At 49.8% G+C, this 24,052-nt stretch overlaps 3 protein-coding genes across 3 annotated transcripts; 2 read left to right on the forward strand and 1 right to left on the reverse strand.

Moving 5' to 3' along the window:
* The first annotated feature begins 655 nt into the window (after positions 1-655).
* Positions 656-4,903, forward strand: CALR (calreticulin). Its single transcript, XM_027851079.1, has 9 exons — positions 656-847; positions 1,879-1,980; positions 2,319-2,522; positions 2,736-2,830; positions 2,922-3,131; positions 3,277-3,390; positions 3,484-3,627; positions 3,730-3,822; positions 4,041-4,903. The coding sequence occupies exons 1-9, from the start codon at positions 760-762 to the stop codon at positions 4,245-4,247; spliced, it is 1,257 nt and encodes a 418-aa protein (XP_027706880.1). The 5' UTR covers positions 656-759; the 3' UTR covers positions 4,248-4,903.
* Positions 4,904-9,546: 4,643 nt separating this feature from the next.
* RAD23A (RAD23 homolog A, nucleotide excision repair protein) lies at positions 9,547-15,578 on the forward strand. Its single transcript, XM_027851059.1, has 9 exons — positions 9,547-9,751; positions 10,826-10,987; positions 11,164-11,357; positions 12,904-12,959; positions 13,105-13,232; positions 13,696-13,774; positions 13,858-13,988; positions 14,090-14,254; positions 14,507-15,578. Exons 1-9 carry the CDS (start codon positions 9,680-9,682, stop codon positions 14,618-14,620), a joined length of 1,101 nt encoding a protein of 366 aa, XP_027706860.1. The 5' UTR covers positions 9,547-9,679; the 3' UTR covers positions 14,621-15,578.
* An 832-nt stretch (positions 15,579-16,410) lies between these two features.
* Positions 16,411-21,588, reverse strand: GADD45GIP1 (GADD45G interacting protein 1). Its single transcript, XM_027851060.1, has 2 exons — positions 21,221-21,588; positions 16,411-16,770 (listed from the first exon to the last, which is right to left on the reverse strand). Exons 1-2 carry the CDS (start codon positions 21,571-21,573, stop codon positions 16,422-16,424), a joined length of 702 nt encoding a protein of 233 aa, XP_027706861.1. The 5' UTR covers positions 21,574-21,588; the 3' UTR covers positions 16,411-16,421.
* Between the last annotated feature and the right edge of the window lie 2,464 nt (positions 21,589-24,052).

Below are 24,052 nucleotides of genomic sequence, written 5' to 3' on the forward strand. Positions count from 1 at the left end.
AGGGCTGGGGACAGTGCCTGTGGCTGAGCACAGGAACCTCCCGTTCCTGGGACTTCCAGGTTGGGAGGCTGAGATGAGGAGATAAGACCCCAGGGGTCATGTGGATGGTCCCATGGGAAAATACTGCTGGCCAGAAGGGTTTAAGGTTGAGGTTGGGACCCCATGGGGGGGGGGTCTGGCACAAGAAGGGCCCCTTTCCTGAGCTGAAGGATTCCAGGAAGCTCTGGAGAGAGGCCTGGGGTTGGAACGGGGGGCAAGAGTTGACCTCTTCTCTTCCGCCCAGCCCACCTCGACCTTTAAGAAACCGGTGAATAAGGAGGGTAAATTGGAGACGGGAGATTTGGGGAAAAGGGAGGAGGGACTGGCCAACTTGTCACGTGGCTCGAACCAGGTCCTGGCTTCCCTCCCCCTTCAAGAGGAGCTGTAGGCGTCCCCCCCACAACGCGTGGTCGTTCCTCATTGGCTCGTGGCTGTGGCCAATAGAAAGCGGCCATCTGGGAACCCAGCGTTCCGAGGCGCAGCCTAAAGTGCTGCGCCGGCTCGGGGCCAATCGGGAGGGGCCTTGAGCGTCCCGGAGCCAATGGGAGGGCTTAGGGGGCGGGCCCACGGGCCGGGCGGCGTTGGTTTGAGGGGGGCCGGGTATAAAGGCGGTCGGTGGTCGGCCGCGGTTGTCCCTACTGCAGAGCCGGAGTGCTCCTGTTCCCTGCGGATCCTGTGTCCGGACCCGGTCCCAGCCGCCCCTATCTGACTTTTCTTGTCATGCTGCCGCTCCTGTTGCTGGGCCTGCTCGGCCTGGCCGAGGCCGCTGGGCCCGTGGTCTATTTCAAGGAGCAGTTCCTCGACGGAGGTAAACGAGGAGAGCTCGGGCCTGCGGCCCCGCCCCGTTCGGGGCGCCCCGGGCCCTCCCAAGTAACTCGCCCGCACTGCCGGGCCCTGCCCGCCCTAGCGGGACTTCCTGGCTAGGGTACCTCCCGCCGGGGTGAGGGGACGTTGGAGGGCCCGCGCGCACCCGCGCCTGCTGCTGTCACGGGGGAAGGGGAGGGGAGGGGGTCGCGCCCCGGCCGCTCTTGTCATCCCAGGAGCGTGGGAGGCGCTGCGGCCGGCAGAGTCCCCTTGGGACGGCGCCGCATCCCCGCCCCTCCCCGTGTGGCGGCTACTGCCCTCCCCGGGGGCCCATTAGCCTGGAGGGTGGCCAACATTGGGTCCCTCGGGCCATCCCTCCTGCAGCCACCTGCCGCCGGCCACGGCCTTTATCTCCCTAGACACCTTCTCCAGCCTGTGCTGAGTCTGATGCTTCGGGGTGGGGGGGGGGATGATAAGCAGGGAGGGTCCACAGGACAGAGACCCCGGGGCCCAGCCTGAAGCTTGGAGCACCCTCTTTGCTTCTGATCCTGTCTGTGCCCATGGAAACCTAGGGTGGGGGGTGGGAGGCGGGGTTGGTTCCTGGAGAGTTAAAACATGCCCTTGGGAACGTGCGTAAAGCCAGGCGCCAGGGAAATCACTTCCATTTCCAGGGCTCTGCTTTTTATTCACTGTAAAATGAAGAGGCTGGTGGCATTTCAGCCCTAAATCCTGCCTCAGTGCTTTGTTGACCTTGTATAAGCCCTTTCCTTTTTTTTTTAGGACCCAATTTCCCCATTCACAAAATGAAGGAATTTAGACCAGATGGCCTTAAAAGGTCCTTTACAATTCTGACATTCAGGGGGCCTGAGACTGTATGTTATCTAGCTGGAGATGGTTGTTGGAGCTCTCTAGAATGAGCAGAGTTCCTTGGGAATGCTCAGCTCTCTGGAAGGCTAGGTCATGATGGACAGGGGTAGAAAGATGGTCACAGATTCTTTCCACAACATGAGGACACTAACTTTCTTTTCTCCTCAGATGGTTGGGAGGATCGTTGGGTGGAATCCAAGCACAAGAATGACTACGGCAAGTTTAGGCTCTCCTCTGGGAAGTTCTATGGTGATGAAGAAAAGGACAAAGGTAAGGGGGCTGCCTCTGCTGGACCAACTCCAGTTCTGTGTAATATTGGAGAAGTGCCCTTTTCTTAATTTAGGCCTCAATTTCCTCATCTATAAAGTGAGAGAATTAGTATAAAGGGTTAGGTTTAGGTCTCTTAAGGTACCTACCAACTCTGAAAGTTCCTCTGATTCCATTGAGGCTGAGCCCATCCATGTCAAGGAGGTGGGAGTCAGGATTGGACCTGGGACAGAAGACTGGGTATGACTGACTGCTGGCTAAGGTTTGGAAGGAGAGTGGTGAGCAGTGAGGCGGGAGACCCCTTACTTACCCTGGGGGCAACTTTCTCACCATGCCTGTAGGGCTACAGACAAGTCAGGATGCCAGATTCTATGCCCTGTCCTCACGCATGGAGCCCTTCAGCAACAAGGGTCAGACGCTGGTGGTACAGTTCACCGTGAAGCATGAGCAGAACATTGACTGTGGCGGTGGTTACGTGAAGCTGTTCCCTGCCGGCCTAGACCAGGCCAGCATGCATGGAGACTCGGAGTACAACATCATGTTTGGTAAGTGTCCCTAGGATTGTTCTCCACTCCTGCTGTGATTCTGGGCACAGAGATGCCTAAGATGAGAGGCTGAGGTTAGCTGTCTCATCAGTGGGAAGGAAAGGGACTTGACCCCAGGGTCCCTCCCTCTCACTTGCCCTTCACAGTGACTGGGAAACTGGGAGAGAGGAGCCCTGGATTCTTTGATCAGTCCCTCCATTCTCCCTTCTTCAGGCCCTGACATCTGCGGCCCAGGAACCAAGAAGGTTCATGTTATCTTTAACTACAAAGGCAAGAACATGCTGATCAATAAAGACATTCGTTGCAAGGTAAGCGATCTAACAGATGGTGAGGCAGAGGGAAGGGCCCAAGTCCTGTGAGACTGTTCCTTCCTAACTACTGTCCTCCCACTGCTCATAGGATGATGAGTTCACCCACCTGTACACCCTGATTGTTCGGCCAGACAACACATATGAAGTAAAGATAGACAATGTTCAAGCAGAGTCAGGCTCACTGGAAGATGATTGGGACTTCCTGCCTCCCAAGAAGATCAAGGATCCTGAGGCCAAGAAGCCTGAGGACTGGGATGAGCGAGCCAAGATTGACGACCCCACAGACACAAAGCCAGATGTAGGTTGCTTGCAGTTGGGAACTCTTCCTGGCTAATCCCTGTCCAGTGACCATGCATCCCTTCCCATTCCCTTTTCCTTCTACCCCCCAACTGGGAGAGAAAGGGTTTCTAGAGATCTGATGGCATTTACTTATTGATCCCAAGGACTGGGAGAAACCTGAACACATTCCTGACCCTGATGCTCAGAAGCCTGAGGATTGGGATGAAGAGATGGATGGGGAGTGGGAGCCACCAGTGATCCAGAATCCTGAGTACAAGGTAAGGTTGGGAGGTTGCCTGATGGGACCTGGAGAGTGGGAGGACAATGGGCGGAATGGCACCCCGTGTCATTTTTCCCAATCCCCTCTGCAGGGTGAATGGAAGCCCCGGCAGATTGACAATCCTGACTACAAGGGCAAGTGGTTGCATCCTGAGATTGACAATCCTGAGTACACACCTGACCCCAACCTTTATGCATATGACAGCTTTGGAGTTTTGGGCCTGGACCTGTGGCAGGTGAGGAAAACGTCACTGAATCTGGGATACTGCTTTGCACTCTGCCAGGGGTAAAGTGGGGAGTTCTGGCCCTATCTCGCTGACCCTTTTCTCTGTTTGTAGGTGAAATCTGGTACCATCTTTGATAACTTCCTTGTCACCAATGATGAGTCCTATGCAGAAGAGTTTGGTGAAGAGACCTGGGGGGCCACAAAGGTAACTCCTTCCTTAAGGGAAGGATGCAGTGCAAGGGTCATCTCCATTTGGGGTGAAAGAAGGCTAGACTTCTCTGGGAGGACTTTTCTCTGCCCCCCGCCTCCCACTCCAGGCCCAGTACTACTTTCAGATACCATAGAGTCTAGAGGCAGGAGGGATTGGGACAGGGGTGGGGTGGGGAGAACAGGCTCTGAGGCGGAGCTGTGTGCATCTGGTAGGAGGCGGAGAAGAAGATGAAGGAACAGCAGGATGAGGCTGAACGGCAGCGTGAGGAAGAAGAGGAAAAAAAGCTGAAGGAGGAAGAAGAGGCTGGAGAGGACAAGGATGATGAGGACAGGGACGAAGAGGACAAAGAGGATGAAGAAGAGGACGATAAGGAGGATGAGGAAGATGAGGATGGTGCCCAGCCCAAGGATGAGCTGTAGGGGGCTGCTGCCTACCTGGCCAGGGCCAGGACTGAGGCTGGGAGCACCCCGGGGGGCCAGGCCGGGAGCCAACTAATGTCTCTATGAGACTGGAGAACTGTTTCCAATGGGTGGGGTTGTTTGTTTGGGGTTGGGTGTTTTTGTTTTTGTTGTTTTTTAAACTGATGTCTGTCTTCATCCACTCTCCCTCAAGGTCTCTCTGTCCCCATCAGCCTCTTGGGGATGGCAGATAGCGTGGGGCACTCTTCAACCATGGGCTCGGGGGTATGGGGATCCAGGGCATCAGTGCATGGATGCTCAGCCTCCCTATTGACTACCCAGGGCTAGAGACTTCTGATCCTAAGCTGCCTCCTTTCCCCAATTGGCCTCAAGTCCCGGCTCCTTTGTTTTTTTCCCCATCCTCAGGAGCCAGAGAGAAGGGGAGGGGTCTGTCAGCCTGGCCCTGCCCTTAGGTATCCCATAGCACTGAGGGGCGCTAGGGTTTGGCCAATAGTGCCTAAGCCAAACTCTTTGCTCCCTTTTTTCCCTCTGCCAGGGCTGAGGGCAGGGGTGGGGGCAGAGCCCCTGTTGGTGGGTGGGTAGGGAAGGGGTGTCAGTTCTTGCTTGGTCACATTGAGAATGTAAGAACAACAAAAAAGAAATTTCTATTAAATTAAGTTTTGTGTCTCCCTCATGTGTTTGATTGCTTGGAGAGAGAAGCAGTGTAAGCTTCCCACTTGTCTGAATTGCTGCCCAGCTCCGAGCTGGTGGGGTGGAACAGACAGATCCCTGGGGTTGTTCTGGTCAGCATGATGCATCTGTCTGGTGGCTGCTCTGGCCAGAGAAGATGGAACAATTTCGTTGTCTCTGGCCTTTGCCTCTGGTCTGTTTCCTTTCCCCACCTGTGTTGTGTAGGGCTCGGAGTTCTGGACAACTGGAGAGACCTTGGTCCATGACCTCACTCCAGGAGTCCAAAGACTAGATTACAAAGGAAAGCTTTTTGGGAGGACCTGTGAACAAAACATATCATGAGCCTAACAAACATGACTTTTAATATATAAAACAGAAGGTATATAAAAGTTAACTGCTGAGTTTATAAGTAAGATTTAATGTGATAATAACTGTGTCCATTTACGAGCTCTCTTCTGGATAACTTATTTTTTATGGATACTCTATTCTAAATTTTTTTTCCATCAGTATCACAACCCACCAGTTCCCAACACAAAACTCTCCACCTTCCCTGGTGATAACATAGTCAAGGGAAAAAATTCATATAATGGCAATGTCTGAAAACGTATATTCATTCTACACTACAGTCCATTGTCCACTCTGCCAAGGGAGGCCTGTTCCTAAGTTTTCTACAGTTATCACTGGTCATTTAGTTGATAAAGTGCTTCGTCTTTCACAATTGTTTTTCTTTATTGTCAGCACATAAATTCTGGCCCTCTGCGCTCTGCATTACTATGTACAAGTTTCTAGGTTTTTTTCCTCAATCAGTCCTTTGCAGAAAGACATCCCCAAATGAGGGGCACCCATTTTATTTCCATCTTTTTGTCACAATAAAAAGTGCTGCTATGAATTTTTTTTTTTAATATATGGGTCCTTTTCCCTCTTGACCACTTAGTGCGGTGGGTAGGTGGTGGGGCATACATTCCAGTGATTGCTATATCAAAGGGTATGTATACATACACAGTTTGGTGACTTGGAATAATTCTAATTTCTTGCCAGAATGATGGGAAGAGGACTGTTTTTTATCTTGTGTTGTGATCAAGATATTTATAATGTATTAGGTTATGAAGTTGAGAGCTGTTTCTATCACCACGGCTCAGCATAGACTGCTTTGTGCATGGCAGGCATTAAGTTGCTTGAATGGAAGAAATGAAAGTGAAAACAATACTCAGGCCCTAGTCCCCGAATGAGGATCCTAAAGAGGGTGTAGCCATTGTCAAGATTAGGAGGTTGGGAGAATTTGGTACTAGGCTTGGGTTTGAATGGACTACTGGGCCTCAAGCTGTGTAGACTGCTAGCAAATACTAGAGAGGAGGGAGCACAGGGGACTGAACAAGTCCAGAGAGAGACCTAGGAATAATAGCTGATCTGGCAGACGAGGTCTCCAAAGGAGAGCCTGGAAAGAGTGTTTTACGGTGATCTCATTTTGATCCTCACAACCCTGGGAGGTAGGTGCTATTATCATCTTCATTTTACAGATGGAGTAACTGATATAAACAGGTTAAGTGACTTGCTGAACAGAGTCTGAGATTGGAATTTGAACTCAAGTCTTTCTGACTCCATGCCCAGCTCTCTGTATCTATTGTGCCACCTAGCAGCTCCAAAGAGGTGCCACATTTTAGCAAAGGAAGGTGAGCTGGACTGCATCCAAATGAGGTCAACAAACAGGATAATGAGGATCCACATGAGGGAAGGAGATAGGTAGGGTGGGGCATATGTGGCCTTCAAGAAGCAGAGAGCTTGTTAAGCTTGACCCCTGGGCCCAGAACTGGGATCACTGGATGGAAGTTACTTCCTAAAAAGTAGAGCTATCCCAAAGCAGTGGTGGATTTCTCTTCACTAGGGGCCTTTGAGCCACTTGTTAGTGATGTTATTATAGCAGGGATAGATGAGATGGCCTCTGAACCCCCTTCCATTATTGTAGTGTCCTTCAAGGTCCTTGAGCCCTACTCCCAGCCTTCATTTTGTAGATGAGGAAACAAACCGTGTCCCAGAGATGAGAAGGGTCATCAAAGTTCACCCAGGGGCCAGGCAGAATCAAGATTCAAGTCTCCCCTAATTTTATCTTCATTGCCCTTTTTCGCTACAATACAACTATCTATTATATTGTATACCTGCTCTTAAGTTGTACCCTCCCTGAAGTCAGGAACTCTCATTTGTGTGTTTGAGAAAATTAGTAGTGGTCACAATTGATAAGCTAAATATTGCTATACTTTCTAGAACCAAGTGTCCCTCCCTGGCCACAAATTCCCCTTGTCAGTTGTCTCTTACTAGAATCTAGCCGGGCTGTATTTGTATCCTTGGTACTTAATACAATGCTTGTCGAGTAGCATGTGCTTAATAAAATGCTTGTTCATTCATTCATTAATATGTTTACTCAGTGAACTTAGCAAGCTGGTGGATGAGAAAGAGATGAACTAGAATGGAATTTGACAAATATATTTATTAAGGCTGACAAGATGGCACAGTGGATAGAATGACCTGAAGTTGGGAAGACTCATCTTCCTGAGTTAAAATCTGGCCTCACACACTTACTAAACCCTGGGCAAGTCACTTCACCCTATTTGCCTCAGTTTCCTCATCTGCAAAATGAGATGGAGAAGGAAATGGTAAACTACTCCAGTGTCTTTGCCAAGAAAATCCCAAATGGGGTCACAAAGAGTAGGACAAGACTAAAATAACTCCTTAACAACAACAGCAGCAGCAACAATGTACTGTTCTAGATGCTAGAAACTCTCAAAAAGCTTACATTCTATGGGAGATACATGTTCATTTATAAGCAAGGATGTACTGCAGGTATTAAGCCAATCAAATTGATTGTTAAATTTTCAGCGTGTGCATTTATACCTCAAAAATTAGCAAATGTGATTTATTGTTTTGCTGCTAATACTCTAGACCTGACGTATCAAACACTAAACCTGCAGCCCACAACACTCCTGAACACGGCCTGAACCAGATTAAAATGTAATTGGGAAATACTTTGCAAAATAAATAAAAATACAATAAAATGTAGATAATATTAATATATGGTTTTCTTAGTCACTATGTTTCCTGCAGGGATTCATATGTAGTTCAGTGACTACCATTTCTACTGAGTTTGATATCACTGCTTTAGACTTAAGGAAGTGATGAAGAAAATGTTAATAATGCAAATTAAACGTAAAAGTGTGTTGTGTTACGTTTTTTTCCAGGGTATGTTGTTAAAAATTTACCAGCACATCCCTGGATAAGTAAAAACAAGAAATTTCTAGAGAGAGAGAACTAACAAATGGTGGGGGAACAAAAAAGGCCTCCCGGGGACGTGGCATGCCCGAGCTCTGAAGGAAGATAGGACTTCTACCAGTTGAGGTGAGAAGAGATATTCCATCACATTTCCCCCCAACTAGACTCTTTGATATTAAGGCTGTCAATGGAATTCAATAAACATCAAGTGACTACAATGTAAAAATGCTGAACTAGGCCCTGGATAGACAAAAATCTAGAGGCATCACAGAGGTGGGAGAGTGCTTAAAAAGTGTGGCGTCACCTGAAGCCAAGCTAGGTGTATTGACAGCTCAAGCCCTAAAGCCATTGTGTAGGGAGTCAATCCTTGTGCTAAACAGGCAACTGCTTCATGCTAACACACCTGTGCCTCCTGTCTCCCCAGCAGTTGAAGACTGAGGGATGAAAATTCTTGCCACCAAAGTCTTTGGCATTGCCAAATGGTCCCACATCAGAAAAGGATATGGTTTTACCCGTGGAAATTGTATGAAATGATTGGATGCTTTGCTGCTGCACCCCGGACGCGACCATCCGACTTTCCGATGAAACCTCCTCTATGTGTTGTCTCTCTCTGCTGGGATGTGAACTCCTGGACAGCACGGAGAGTCGTGATTTCCTGTCTATCTCTGGTTGTTTGCAGGATAAGTACTTGAGAGGTGCTTCGTTCACTCGAGGGCAGAGCAGTCAGTGAAAGCCTTAGTATTAAGGGAGGCAAAGTAGAAGGGCGATGCAAGCTAGGTGGTTTTTCTGAAATAACCGGGATTTTCTTGAAAGCGCAGGACATAGGCTTTTTTGGGAGGGGAAGGACTTATAGGTAAGTATGGAGATGAGGCACTCGAGGACAGCTGGAACATGCAACAGCCTGGCTCCAACCACCCTTACAACCCATTACCAACGAAGCTGTTCTTCCATTTGCTACCTGTGTGGCCTTGGACAAGTCACCGAAACATCCCCGGGCCTCAATTTCCTCATCTGTAAAAAGAAAGGTTTGGACTTAGAAAGTCCCTTGCAGCCCTAAATCTATCACACTATGATCTCCTGGGGCCATTTTGTGACAACATGACGCTACCCCAAACAATGACGTCACCATAAGATAAGCCTCTAGCGCGCAAGCTCCAAGGGAGAAGGGGAGAAGAGGGGGCGGGAAGGTGTGCTGCCCCTGTGACAACGACAAGGTGGTTCCTCTGTACGCATGACCGGGAGAGAAAGTTCCCTTTTTTTCCGTTCATCGACCCCTGTCACGTGATCGGGGTCGCTGCGCTCGCGCCTCTCCCTCCTTCGTCTCGTCACGAGGCGCGCATGACCGGGAAGCAGTTCCCGGCGTGGCTTAGGGCGCTAAGATGGCGGCGGCGTGAGTTGCATGTTCCCGTGTGTCTACTGTCCCGGGGCCGCCGCGTCGGACGGAGTGAGGGACGGACCGGACGGACGGAAGCTGTCGCTGCCGCCGCCCGCCCGGCCCAGCCATGGCCGTCACCGTCACCTTGAAGACGCTGCAGCAACAAACGTTTAAGATCCGCATGGAACCTGGAGAAACGGTGAGGCCGGGGCCGGGGCCGGGGACGGAGGCCGGGACGGGACAGCACAAGTCCTACTCGCCTTCGCCCTAATCCCCGCGGGGCGGGCCAGACGCACCCCCTTCCCACCCCCTCCCCCTCGCCCTCATTCCAGGCTTCTCAACCCCGTTCCCTCTTCCCTTTCCTTCCCTGAGCCTTCTCCCCCGTCCTTGTCCCCCCCTCTTCTGTCCTGTCCCTTGTCCCCTAATCCTCCCTCCTCCCCGTTACCACTACATTCTCTTTTCTCCTTCAGCGGTCAGCGGCACCTCCACCTCCCAGTTTTAATGGGCCTTTTGGGGAGCCACCCCCAGAGCTGCTTTTTGGGCAAGGGGGAGGTTGCTGGCAGAGCTGTGGTCCCCTATGGGGCTGGGGGGGAGGGTACGAAGATGATGATGATGATGATCACGACAGTAGTAGTTTACATTTTGATAAATGAGCTGCAGCTTCCCCCACTCAACCACCCTGCAAAGTGAGTGAGTGGGTGGGTGGGTGGGTGGGGGAATTGTCCCTATAAGTAAAGGAGGCATGAGGGAGCAGAGCCGAGGGTGACACAGGTAGACAAAGAATCACTGCTCCGAGTATCCTGGGCACTTGCTTCAGCTGTTGTGGTGACTCTGGGCTGAGGCAGGGAAGGGATTATCTCTCCTTTTACAGACCCTATTGAACTAAATGGACTCTAAGGCCCCTTCTAAATCCCCTGATCTCTAAATCCTCTGTTCATATGAAAGATGAGGAAATTGAAGCCCAGAAAAAAAGAAAGGAACCTGTTTAGGTTCACACAGTAAGAGATGGGATGAGAAATCAAAGCTTCTCATTTCTAGTCTGAGCTACTTCACACATTGGCATGTGTTCCCCTTTCCTCCTTTGGTCCCCAAACTACTGAGGGCCCAATCCAAAAGGCTCCATCCTTCTCTCTACTCCCTGATATCCAGACTCTCACTGCATAACCCTTGGGCAAATCCTTTCTGTTTTGGACCTCAGTTTCCCTCTCCATTAAAAGAAGGGGTTGGATTCTTTTTCTAAATTCTGACCTAAATTGTATGATTTCTTCCTCAGGTTAAGGTGCTTAAGGAGAAGATTGAGGCTGAGAAGGGTCGTGATGCCTTCCCTGTATCTGGACAGAAGCTTATCTATGCAGGAAAGATCCTCAGTGATGACGTCCCCATCAGAGACTATAAGATTGATGAGAAAAACTTTGTGGTTGTCATGGTGACTAAGGTAAGGACGAGTAGGATCCTGGGGTAGTGGGAAGGAGACTAGAAGACATTCCAACTATGGGGTGTCACCAACTGTGTCCTAGATAGATTAGGCTTGGCCAGGGTGGGGTCTGGTCCCCAGCTATGTTGGGGCTGATAAAACAAGGCTCTGACATATCTTCTCTTTGGCCCTCTCAGGCCAAAGCTGGGCTTGCCACTTCGGCACCTCCGGAGCCCTCTGCCCCTGCTGCTGCCAACACCTTGGAGCCCTCCACACCTGCCCCACCAGCTCCCACCATTGTTGCCATGCCCTTACCCCCACCAGCCCCCAGTGAGGAGAAGAAGCCCACAGAGGAGTCAGCTGCTGGGACACCTCCAGAGGCTGGGCCTGGGTAAGGTCTTCCCAGGGTGGGTTTGGGGGACTCCTGAGCTCTGGGCTTTTCATGCTTTCCCAGGATCTCTGTATTGGAAAGGGACCTCAGAGGGCATCAATTTCAATTCCTTCATTTATAAACAAGGCAGCTAAGGCCTAAAGGAATTAAATGACTTATTCCTTCTGTGTCATTCCTGATCACTTTGTCATCCAGCCTCTGCTTTAAGACTTCCAGTGATAGGGAACTGACTGCTGAGGCAGCCCATTTCATTCTTGGACATCTCTAATTTTTTAGAAGTTTTTCCTTAAATTGAGTCAAAATCTGTCTGTTTGCAACTTGAACCCATTCCTCTCAGTGCACTGTACAGTGTACTCCAAGGTACTGGCTCTGGTGTCTGAGGATCTGGGTTCAAGTCCCAGGGCTGACACTTTATGTTGTGTGAACTTGTCCCTTAACGTTCCCCGGGGCTCAGTTTCCTCATCTGTAAAATGAGAGGGTTGACTAAATGGCTTCCAAAGTTTGTCCCCACTCGAATTAAATGATTCTGTGATGTTTTAACCTTTGGAACTCCACAGAATGAATCTGAGCCAAGACTCACATTTATGAGACTGCTCTCATGTTTCCCTGAGTCTTTTGTCTGCCCTCCCAGAGAGACCTAGGGCCCCTAGGATGGTGGAGAGATTCAAGGCAGAGGGAGGTGAGGAGCCCGAATCAGAGGGCACAGTCTGAATGTTGGAATGGGATCTCAGAGGCCGTCTCAGTGCAACCTGTTCCTAATCAAGAATCCTTTCTAACAACACCTTCAACCCATGGTTGTTGGGCATCTACTGAAGACTCCTGGTGAGAGGGAGCTCACCGTCTCCCAAGGCAGCTCAAGCTACTTTGGGACAGCTCTCCTTGTTAGGAAGTTTTTTCTTATATTACGCCTCAGTCAGCTTCTTGGCAGCTTCCCATTGCTCTTATTTCAAGCAGTAGTCTTCCATGTAATAGCCCTTCAGATCCTAAACAGCTCTCCTGTAGCTGCAGATATTCTCTTTCCTACCCTAAACTTCCTCAGTTCCTTCAGCTGATCCTTATGGGACCCATTCTCCCATCCTCTTACCATCCTGCTCACCTCTAGTGCCCAGAACTGAAGTGTCTGCCTCTCATGTGGTTTGATCAGGGCAGAATAGAGCAGAACTTTCGCCTTCCTTGCTTTGAACAGTGTGACTCTCAGAGCAGCTTTGGATTGTTGTAACTTTCCTTTTTTGGCTGCTTTGTCACATTGCAGAATTGTGTTGAATTTGTAGTCTGTGACAACTCCCAGATTATCACCATGGGCACTGTGCTGTCTAAGCAGCTGAATTTTTGAACCCAAGTATACAATTTAACATCAATCCCTATTAAACTTGACCTTATTCAATTTTGGTCCTCGATTCTAGCCAAGCTCTTTTTAGATTCTGACTCTATTATCCAGTGTTTTAGCTTGCTCTCTCCCAACTTGGCATCTTCCACAAATTTGACAAGCTTGCCTTTGGTGGTTTCATCCAAGTCATTGATAAAAATGTTTCTGTCAACTCTACAGCTCTCTTCCCTCTTCAGGGAGCAGCGGGCAGGAGGATGACGCAGCCTCTACACTAGGTGGGTGGCTGGGTGGTTGGGGCACCAGAACGAGGGCCTTGGGGCAGGGGGGTGGGTAAAAGGAGGAAAGGCTCCTAGCTGAGCGAAAGGGGGCTGGAACCAGGCCCAGTCACCCAGAGCCTTCCTTCTCTATCCCTCCCTTCAGTGACAGGCTCCGAGTATGAGACGATGCTGACAGAAATCATGTCCATGGGCTATGAGCGGGAGCGTGTGGTGGCTGCCCTGAGGGCCAGTTACAACAACCCCCATCGGGCTGTGGAGTACTTGCTGATGGTAAGCTGGTTCCCTAATCTTCCCTGGGAATACAAGAGGTAGAGCTTCATCTTGACTTTAAAGGAAAAGCAAGCAGCCCTGGGTTGTGGAAAGAGCACTGGGTTTAACTCCTACCCTGCTAATCTTTGCCTATATGACCGTGACCCTCATTTTTTTCCATTTGTGGCATGAAGAGTTTCTAAGGTTTTTTTTTTTTCAGATCCAGTTTGGGAATAATGGATCTTTCCTGGGTTTCTCTTTTCCCAACATCCCTTTCTCCAAAAAAAAAAAAAAGTGGTAGTGTTGTTGTGATAATTAATGTTTAGGCTGTGCTGTCCTGGGCTAGCTCCTTGATATCTTGTGTTATGTGCATAATCCTTTTCCTCTGCCCCCTATGTGGCAGAGGGCTGGGTATGTGGGAAAGAGGGCCCAGCTCATGCTAATAGGGTAGAATGGGCATCTTATATCCCCTTTGGTCCTACAGGGGATCCCAGGGAGTCCAGAGCCTGAGAGTGGCCCTGTACAGGAAAGTCAAGCCCCTGAGCAGCCTGCCCCAGAGGGAGGTAAGTAGTGGGCACCAGGCCAGGAAAGAAAAGCCTCTTTGCCCAGGTCTAAAGGGGTCTCCTTCCCCTATTTACCTTGACAGGCGAGAACCCCCTGGAATTTCTCCGTGACCAGCCTCAGTTCCAGAACATGCGACAAGTGATTCAGCAGAATCCAGCCTTGTTGCCAGCCCTGCTACAGCAGCTAGGCCAGGAAAACCCTCAATTACTGCAGGTAGGTAGAGGGTCTTTGGTTTGGGCTGGGCTTCCCAACTGCCATTGAGGGCAAGCTGGTGGCCCTATCGGTGACCTGGCTTCCTCCACTTTGGTCCTCAGCAAATCAGCAGGCACCAGGAACAGTTCATCCAGATGTTGAATGAGCCCACAGGAGAGCTGGCAGACATGTCGGATGTGGAGGGGGAGGTTGGGGCCATTGGTGAGGAATCCCCTCAGATGAACTATATCCAGGTCACACCACAGGAAAAAGAAGCCATAGAGAGGGTAAGGGACCAGCAAGGGCGGGAGGTGGGGCATGAGAGCTGGCTTTCGTGCTGCTCAGAGCAGGGATTTGGAGTGAAGACCTGGGCTTGAAGCCTTGCTCCATTACTTACTCGCTGGGTGGCTACGGGCTAATCATAGTGCCTTTCTGGGCCTGTTTGGGATTGGAATGGATGATACTCCCTTCCATTTGTAACTAGTGTGATCCCTGTGACTCCTGCCTGTCACCCCCTTCTTTTGGTCTATCTCCTGCAGTTGAAGGCCCTGGGGTTTCCTGAGAGCCTGGTAATTCAGGCCTACTTCGCTTGTGAGAAGAATGAGAACCTGGCGGCGAATTTTCTCCTGAGTCAGAACTTTGATGATGAGTGATGCAAGGAGAGAGGGAGGGAAATTGAGCTCATCCCCACCCTTACCCCGCCCCCCACTGCCGGCAAAAAAGTTTTATAGAAGAAAACAAATATATATATATATATTCATGTTTATTTAAGTGGAAAAAAAAACACAAAAAGACTACCCGAGTGCCCTTTTAACTCCCCTTTCCCCCAAGGAAGTTGGGGCCACACACAGCTGTAATAAGGCTATCCTCCTTGACCCAGCGTTCCCCCCATTTCTGAGTGTGCACGTGTGCATGTGTGTGAGAGAAAGTGTGTGTGTATGAGCTGGAGCTGGCGGCCTGGCCAGGGGATTTGGAGACAGATGGGCCCCTTCTGGCCTGTGGCCCAGCTTGCTGCTGAGACAGATGGAGCCTTGGCCCCAGCTCCCAGCAAGCAGGTCTCCCCACCCCAAAACTGCTGATGTCCCCACCCCCTCCTAGGGGGAGTCTGAGGTGGCCCAGCTCCACCCCTTCTGCCCCCTTTCTGACTTGGGCTGGGGGTGGGAGGAACCTGATCTTCCTTCCCTTGGAATGAAACTGTCCAAATTCTTCCATCTGGCTTTTCTTTTCTTTTTCTTTTTGAGGAAAGTCAGATGAAGGATAGCTAGGGCTAATCGCTTATCACCAGCCTGTGTGCTGGGGAGAGAGAAAAGGGGGTGTTGGGGTTACAGCAAAAAGCTTCTAAGTAGGCAACTGAGGGCATAAAGCACCCTAGTGAAGAGCAAGTTGGCCATTTGAATCCATCTTGCTTTGCTCTACAAAGAGCTACATTATAACACAGCAGGAGGGGCAGGAGTTCTGGGTAGGATGTTCACTAGATAGAATGTCTGGGCAGAAACTAACCCCAGAGCCAGGCTGTCCTGACTCCTTCCCTCTTGCCTTCTTCATCCTGCCCTCCCCCCAGAAATGTGTCTCTGATAAAGGTTTTGAAGTGAATAAAGTTTTAGAAATGAGCTAGGGGCAGCTGGTTTAGTTCTGTGTTCTGTCCTGGAAAGATGTGTAGTAACCAGGCCCTGTTCACCCATGGATGCGGATGGGATGAGGGCCGCACAGACAGGCTCCTGAGCCTTGGGGAATTGGAGACATTTTTTCTCATTGGGCCTGGGAAGGATGGGCTACCCCTTACCAGGGCAAACTGGCCCTTCACTGTCCCTTCACTTGCCCCAGCTGCTCAGGCTTGGCCCTCCTTAGACGCAGCTGCTTTGGTGAGCTTTGCAGAGCCAAACCCTGTGATGCTCTGGCCCTGGAGGGAGCCCTCCCCCTGCCCCCCCCCCAAGCTAGGAGAGATACTGGATGGGTGAAGCCCTCCCTCCAACACACATACTGCTGTCTGTTTTGGCTACTTTCCCCCTTGGTAATTGGCTAATTACCGGAGATTAATGTTGGTAAACAGAAGCCTTCTCCCCCTCCACCATCTGCTCCTCCATTATTTCCCCATCATCTCCCCCTGCCCCTTCCCCCAGTGGTTGGCAAAGCTGAGAGCCCCCTGTGTGGGCAGGGAGCCAGCAGCTGAGAAACTGGGGGTGGGATGGGACCTGGGGATTCCCCTTCCTGCAGACAGTGACCCCAGGCACTGGCAGGGATCAAGCCATCCTACCTATGGGCTTAGCTAGAAGGGACTTTAAAGATCATTTAGTTCAGACCCTCATTTTACAGGTGAAGAAAGGAAGGGGCTTGTTCAAGAGACAGATTCAAGATGACTCCAAGCACAGTGTTCCTTCAACTCCATACTAGGTAGGATATCTCTAGCTCCTGGAGCAGAGGAAGAGAAGTCTGCACAGACAAATCTACTGGGCACTAAGCTTTATTGGAAGGGTTTTCAGCATGCCCCCCCAGGCTGGGGCTCACAGGGCTCTTGGTGGCCTCTGCAGCTGTTTTCAGGGCCGCCATTCTCGCCGCCTCCTTCTGTTCTTTCTTCTGCTGCTTGAGACGCTTCCGGTCCTGCTTCTCCAGCTCCTGCAGCAGCTCCTGGAAGCGGGAGCTTCTTGGGTCCACATCATAGCCCAGCTTCTCCTGTGCCTGTGCCTGTAGCCGAGCCCTCCGAGCCTTCTCTGCCTGTGCCTTCTCCCAGCGTTCTCGCTGTTGCTGCCTCCAGGCCATGATCATTTGTGGCATCTGGGCCATTTTGGCTTCAATGAGCTGCTCCCTGGAGGGCAGGGAAGCAGGGTAAGTAGGGACTGGCCAAGCTACTTCAGGGTTCCAGGCCTGTTTCCTCTTGTGGCTCACCTGGTTTGGCCCTGCTTGGTAAATCTCTGCTTTTCAGAATGCTAAGGGCCCTGAAAGGCCCAAGTTATTAATAATAATAGCTCCCATTGCTCTGGTGTTTTATGACTTAGAAATCACTTTCCCCACACGAGCGCTGTGAAAGGAATAGGGTCCCTACTTCATGGCTGAGGAAACAGGCTTGGGGAGGTCACACAGCTATGTCAGAACTCAGATTCAAACCCATGTTTTTTGGCTGTACACCTACTACAAAGAAGCACAGGTATGGAGCTGGGACAGACCACAGCAGTCTCCTAGGGCAGCCCCTTCATTTTAGGGAATAGGAATTGAGGCCCAAAGGAGCTAGGTGATTTGCCCAAGGTCCTCTATGGAAATGGCAGAGGGAGATCTGAATCTGGCTCCTCTGACTCCAATGCCATTGCTCGGGATCACACTGCCTCTGGTCCCACCCCCATGAAGCTTCTTGAGGCCAACTGGATTCTCCCCACATCAGTTCACAGGGATGGCCTGTTTTATTTAGTGTTTCCTGTGGGTGCTGCCTTGGGCCTGTCCTGCCAAGAGGATGACAAAAGAAAATGAAGTCATTGGCTGTGTGAGCCCTCTTCTCATCTCTCACTCAGGTGCTTCCTATCACGTGGTGAGCTGACCACAGCTGGCCCTCTACTCCCTCAAGTCAAGCCAAGCCACCCCTTCCCATCTCCTCCAGTACACTGCCCCTCTGTCAGCCCCATACTTAGCTTCGGTCTCTACTGCCTCCAAGCATGCCCATGCTTCCCCCATCCTCAAAATCCCTCACTTGATCCTTCTACACCTGATAACTATTGTCCTATAACTCTTCTGACCTTTGTGGCCAAATGCTTTGGGAAAGTCGTCTATAATATGTGCCTCTACCTTCTCTCCTCTCACTCTCTTCTCAGTCCTGACTTCTGAGCCCATCATTCTACTAAAACTGCTCTCACCAAAATTAAAAATGATCTTAATTGCCAAATTCAACAGGCCTTTTCTTAATCCTCATTTGCCCTGACCTCACTGTAGCCTGGCACTCTTGATCACCCTCTTCTCTCTAGGTTTTTGAGACACCACTGTCTCCTACCTATCTCTCCTTCTCTGTCTCCTTTGCTGGATCGTCCTCCAACTCAAGTCTACTAACCATAGTTCACAAGGCTTTATCCTGGGCCCTCTTCTCCCTCTATACTACTTGCTGATCTCATCAGTTTCCATGGATTTACTTATCATCTCTATAATGATGATTATTCAATGACAACCTCTCTGCTGACCTCCAATCTCACATTTCCAAACTACCTTTCAGACATATCAAACTAGATGTCCGATAGACATGTCAAACTCATCTTTCCTTCTAAGCCTTCCCCCACCTCCTAAGGTCTCTCAGTACCCCAGGCTCATAACCCAGGCATTGTTTTCCATTCCTCAGTACTTCTCGCCTCCTCCCCAACATCCCATCTGTTGCCAAAGCCTGTTGATTTCATCTCTGCAACATTTCTTGAATATGCCCCCTTCTCTGACACTGCTGCCACCCTGGTGTAGGTCCTCACCACCTCGTGCCTGGACCACTGCAATAACTACTGGTGGGTCTGCCTGTCTCTCTCCACTCCAAGCTATGCTCCATCCAGCAACTAAAGTGATGTTTCCGAACCTTGGATCTGGTCATGTCATGCCCCTACTGTAAACTCCCTATTGCCTCCAGGTTCAAACACAAACAGCTCTGTTTGGCATTCAAAGCCCTTCATAATCTAGCCCCCTCCTACCTTTCCAGTTTTTTTATACCTTACTTCCCAATACACACTCTTTGATTGACACTGGCCTCTCTGCTGTTCCATGAACAAGACTTGTCATCTCTCAGCTCAGGGCATTTCTCTGGCTGTGGCCCATACCTGGAACACTCTCCCTCCTCACCTGCTCCTACTGGCTTCCTTCAAGTCCCAACTCAAACCCCATCTTCTATAGGAAACCTTCCCCAATCCCTCTTGATTCTAGTAACTCCCCTCTGTTGGTTATTTCCAAATTATTATCCTCCATAGAGTTTGCTTGTTTGTACATTCTGTTTGCTTGTTATCTCCCCCATTAGACTGTGAGCTCCTTGAGGCAGGGACTGTCTTTTGCTTCCCTACCTCTTAGCCTAGTGCCTGACACACTGCAGGCCTTAAAAATGTTTACTGATTGATTGACAAGGGAAGGGGAGACTGGGTTTCAGACCTCAGCTCCATTTCTCTATTTCTACAGTGACCTCCAAGATCCATCTAGCTCTCGGTTTGAGTTAATAGTCTGCCAGAGCTGGACGGGATTTTAATTATTAGACATCATCTCATCCCTCATTTTACAGATAAGGAAACAGGAACAAGGAACATTAATTGTCGTTCAATTGTTTCAGTTGTGCCTGACTCTTCGTGACCCCGGTTGGGGTTTTCGTGGCAATGATACTGAAGTGGTTTGTCATTTCCTTCTCCAGTTCATTTTGCAGATGAGGAAATAGAGGCAAAGAGGGTTAAGTGGGTTGCCCAAGGTCACACAGTTACTAAGTGTCTGAGGCCAAATCTGAACTCAAGTCTTCCTGACTCCAGGCCTGGCACTCTATCCACTGCACCATCTAGTGCTTACTATATACATGGCATTAGGATGAGCACTGGGGATACAAAACCAAATCACTTAAGCTTTGCATTCTAGGGAGAGACTAGAAAATAGACTAAGATAAGGAAAAAGAGAAAATACTAAAAATAGGGCATAGGATGGGGCTGCCTAGGGATGTCACCTGACCTGGGCCTTGAAGGAAGATTCCACTGCTACAATGTTTCTTCCCCATACCTAGCAAGGAATGTTAAGGCCTTCTACTGTGGCACAACTTTTCAGGCCTTCTCTAGTGTTACTCATCTGTGTGCCAGGTAAACTAGAACAGGTTCTGCCTCCAGTACAAGCCGACACCTCCCTACCATGTCTTTGTTCCTCATTCTGTTCCCTAGGCTTGGAATGCCCTCCCTTTCTCTCTTGGACTGTTTCATTCCTACCAGTTCTTCAAAACAAACAAGAAACAAAATGCCTAGAAAGGAGGAGTGACTCAATCAGTATCACGAAAGCTAGCAAGTGATGAATCTGTGATCTGAACCCATGTCTTCTGCCTACAAATCTGGTGTTCAAGCTGTCTCATTTTGCAGAATAGCTCAATGATGACACTGGGAGTTGAACTACATAATAATAACTAACATTTATATAGCACTTACTATGAGCTGGGCCCTGTGCTAAGAGCTTTACAATTTACTCATCTGATTCTCACAACGATCCTGGGAGGAAGGTGCCATTATTTTCACTCCTATTTTACAGATGAGGAAACTGAGGTCAAGTGACTTGTCCAGGGTCACAAAACTATAGGTGTCTGAGGCTGGATTTGAACTCAAGTCTTCCTGACTCCAGGCGCCACACTCTATCCAATGAACTACCTAGCGGCCATAGATAACTCAATGTCCTTTCCCTTCTGTGGGCATTAGTTTTCTCTACTCTGAAAAATTAGGTGGATAAATGAAAATAACTCAAAGGGCTTTTCCAGCTCTAAATCTTATAAAACCATGGTTCTGTACTTCACAGTTGGCCTCCTTGGGACAACTACTCAGGCATCTCAGCTCCTTCCATAGGGGCAGGACTCATGATAAGGGCACCAAGATCTCCAAGCCCCTCGCTTCTAGATGTTGTAGAACACCAGGGACAGAAAGAGTCTGGAGATCATCTAATCCAGAGGTGTAAAGCAGAAATAGAAACAGAGGCCACTAAACTATGTATAAGGATCCCTGTAGATCACACACTGACTTAGAAAACCACATATTAACATCACCTATGTTTCATTGAACTTTATTTTGTTAAATATTTCCCCAATTACATTTTAATGTCTGACACCTCTGGATCAGATTAGACTCGATTCTAATCCAACTCCTTATTTTATGGATGAGCCATTTTGCATAGTGAAGCTGTTTAGTGTAGTGGGAAGGGCACTGGATTTGGAAGCAGAGGCCCTGGGTTCTAATCCTGGCTTTGCCACTTACTAGTTACATGGCTAGTGGGTCAAATGAGCCTTCCCTCCTTCTGGGTCTAGGTTTCTTCCTCTGTAAAACGAGGCTGGCCTACTCTGTATAATTTCTTAAGTCCCTTTCGACTCTAAATGTGGGATCGAGAGGTTCAGAGAGAGGTAAGGGCTTGCCCAAAGTGCCGGAAGGGCCCACGTTACGGAATGCTAGAGCCTAAGCCACCCGCAGACCCAGCTGCTGCTTTTTACAGACGAGGAAACAGGCCCGGGGGAGGAAGGGGCCCGTCCCCCTGCCCCGCCCGTGGGGGCCTCCCCCCCCACCCCGCAGCCCCGTGCGCGCGCCCACCTCTCCTGGCGCTCTCGCTCCTGGGCTTCGGCGCGGGCCCGCAGCGCCTCCTGCATGGCGCCCAGGCTCGGCTGCCACTCGCACTCCTCGGCCTCCAGCTCCCGCAGCTGCGGGGTCGTGGGCCACAGCGAGCCCGGGGCCACCCCGGACGCGGCCCCGAACCGCCCGAACTGCTTGGCGGCGAAGCGGGGATGCAGCTGCCAGCGCGGGGTCAGCGGGTCCGCCGGGTCCGGGGTGAAGGGCTTGGGCGGGCGGAGCGGGGGTGGCCGAGCCCGGTAGGCGCGGGAGGCCGGTGCCCCCGGGGGAGCCCGCAGCGCCCGCGCACCGCACGCCCGCAACACGGGCGCCGCCATCTTGGCCGCCGACCGGGGTCCTTGCCGACCGGTTCCGGGGTGTCTGTCGCGCTGCCTGCGTCAGAGCGCGAGCGAGCGGGAGGGGAAGGGGCTGGGAGGGACGTGCCGTGCCTATGTTGATTGGCCGGAGCCTGTGACTGCATCTGATCGCTTATCCGGGCTTCGCACCCATACCCCGCTCGCTCTCGTTCCCTTAACTCGACTGGCAGATTCCTTCCCTATCCGGATGTGTTCCCAAAGCCTGTGCGATTGATTCCAAGAGTGTGCAAGCTCCTCGAGGGCAAGCACTTTTTTAAAAAAAATATTTGTATGCCCAGCGCAGAACCTGGCGCGCAGTAGGTATTTAATAATTGCGGTTTGGATTAAATGATGCTATTAAATCCATTGCATTACCCACTATCCGCTGACCCTGATAATACAAGCTTGAATATCAGTTTAATTTAGTGGAAAGAGCTGTGGGGTTTCAGTGCCAGGGGTCCTGGCTTCTTTTGGCTCTGCTGTTTTACTAGCTGTAGATATGACCTCATGGACGAGTCACTTTCTTTGGGTTGTCTACCGCTTATCTGGGGAGTAAAATGGGTTGAGCAAGGTGAAGTAAGACCCTTCCTGCCTTAAATCCTATGATCTTAATAGCACTGTGATTTTGAGAAGGGTCCCTTGGTCTCACTTTCCCTATTTGCAAAGGGAGGGAATTGGACTAGAGGATCATGAAGATCTCTTCTAGGTTTAAATTCAGTGCTCCTTTGAGCCATAAGAATTTAGCAAGTATTTATTAAGTAAGTCCTCACCATGTGCCAAGTGCACGTACTGCACTCAAAAAGTTTGTATTCTACTGGAATGTAAGAAACCCCTGGTCGTATTGTTATATTTTGATGATGCTTAAAGGTTTGTAAAGCAAAGAACTGGCCCATTACAGTGAGCACCAGTCTCCTGCCTTTAGAGTAAAGGGAGAAAATGCCATTCCATTGTCACAGGTCTCCTACCAGATCTCCCTCCTCCAGCTGGAAGAGGGGAAACACCGTTCCATTGAGCAGGATTTTCTCCCTTGGAGAAGAGGAGAAAGGCCATTCTATCAAGTCTTCAGCATGGTAGTTTGCTTTAAGGGGAAGGGGAGCAACACTATTCCTTCAGTTTTTATTGTACAGGCATCCAGGTGGTTCAAATTCAGTCTTAAACACTAATTACCCTGGGCAGGTCATTTAGTTAAAAAAAAAAAAAAGTTGGCCTCAATTTCCTCATCTGTAAAGTGAGCATTATAATAGCACCTACGATAGGGTTATTGTGAGGATAAAATGAGATCATGTTTGTAAAGTGCCTGGCACATAGTAGGAGCTTAATAATTGCTTCTTTTCTTCTTACTTTTCTAGCACTTGTCTCTTCACTTGAACTTTCAGGTTCTAAGGCCTGAACTAGGTAAGGCAAGATGGAGTTCCACCCTGAAGTCAGACTCCTGTGGACAATGAAAACCTATTTGAATTCATTCCTCAATGATTAACAAACTCTCTCTGGGTCATACCCTCTCCATCCCATGGATTCTGAACTGTGCCCCCTGGAATGCTGGCTCCACAAATAAACTTGCTTTCATCTTGAATCTGTTCCTTTCCTGTTCCTTCTATCTTCTGGCTTTGACTGATGCCTGGTTCTCTCTTTCTAGGCCTCCCTTTCTAGCACTGGCAGAACTCCTTCTCCCTATTCACTTGTCAAGGTAGAGTACTTGGAATACTCCTGGTTCTCTATGGACACTCCCAGATTCTCCCACTACCACCATCACTCAGTAACCTCTCCTAGGCAGCTGGGTGGTGTGCTCGTCTTAGAGTCAGAAAGACCCAACTTCAAATCCAGCCTCAGACACTCACTAGGAGTACAACCCTGGGCAAGTCAATTAACTGTTGTTTGCCACAGTTTCCTTTCACTGTAAAATGGGGATAATAATATCACCTACCTTGCAGGACTGTTGTGCTGATCAAATGAGAGAATATTTGTAAAGTGCTTGGCACATAGTAGGTGCTTAATAAATGCTTGTTTCCCTTCTTCTTTGAGGGCCACTTAATCAGTCTCTACCACCCAATCAAATTCTGTCTACTTGACTTTTGTCTATTGGATGCTTCCCTTCTTTCATCAGTACCTGGGTCACAGTCTTTCTCTCCTTCTCAACTCCTGCCCTCATACTAGAGGACTTCAACATTTATGTAGGTATTCCCTCAAATACCCTAACCTCACAGTTCTTTAATTTATTATTTCAGGACAAGGCTGGTGACTTTGCACAGCCCTGCCTCACTTAAATCCAGTTCACTTGCAAGTCATAGCATCACCTTCCTGATGTCATGGTCCTCTTTGAGAACAAAGGAAAAGCAACAATCAGCAATCTGTGAGTAGTAGTAGCTGCCGCACTGGGGACCCAACTGACCACTTCTAGTTGAGCAACATGTCTCCCTTCCTTCCTTCCTTCCTTCCTTCCTTCCTTCCTTCCTTCCTTCCT

The sequence above is a fragment of the Vombatus ursinus genome, unplaced genomic scaffold (genome assembly GCF_900497805.2).
Source record: "Vombatus ursinus unplaced genomic scaffold, bare-nosed wombat genome assembly UNPS02009173.1, whole genome shotgun sequence".
Taxonomy (NCBI): Eukaryota; Metazoa; Chordata; class Mammalia; order Diprotodontia; family Vombatidae; genus Vombatus; species Vombatus ursinus.

Coding starts and splice junctions, on each gene's coding strand:
- GADD45GIP1 (XM_027851060.1), bottom strand. CDS start 21,573: ATGGCGGCGCCCGTGTTGCGGGCGTGCGGTGCGCGGGCGCTGCGGGCT. Junction 16,771..21,220: donor GAGCGAGAGCGCCAGGAGAG/GTGGGCGCGCGC, acceptor CCTGCCCTCCAG/GGAGCAGCTCATTGAAGCCA.
- CALR (XM_027851079.1), top strand. CDS start 760: ATGCTGCCGCTCCTGTTGCTGGGCCTGCTCGGCCTGGCCGAGGCCGCT. Junction 848..1,878: donor GGAGCAGTTCCTCGACGGAG/GTAAACGAGGAG, acceptor TTTTCTCCTCAG/ATGGTTGGGAGGATCGTTGG. Junction 1,981..2,318: donor TGATGAAGAAAAGGACAAAG/GTAAGGGGGCTG, acceptor CCATGCCTGTAG/GGCTACAGACAAGTCAGGAT.
- RAD23A (XM_027851059.1), top strand. CDS start 9,680: ATGGCCGTCACCGTCACCTTGAAGACGCTGCAGCAACAAACGTTTAAG. Junction 10,988..11,163: donor TGGTTGTCATGGTGACTAAG/GTAAGGACGAGT, acceptor TGGCCCTCTCAG/GCCAAAGCTGGGCTTGCCAC. Junction 11,358..12,903: donor CCTCCAGAGGCTGGGCCTGG/GTAAGGTCTTCC, acceptor TCAACTCTACAG/CTCTCTTCCCTCTTCAGGGA.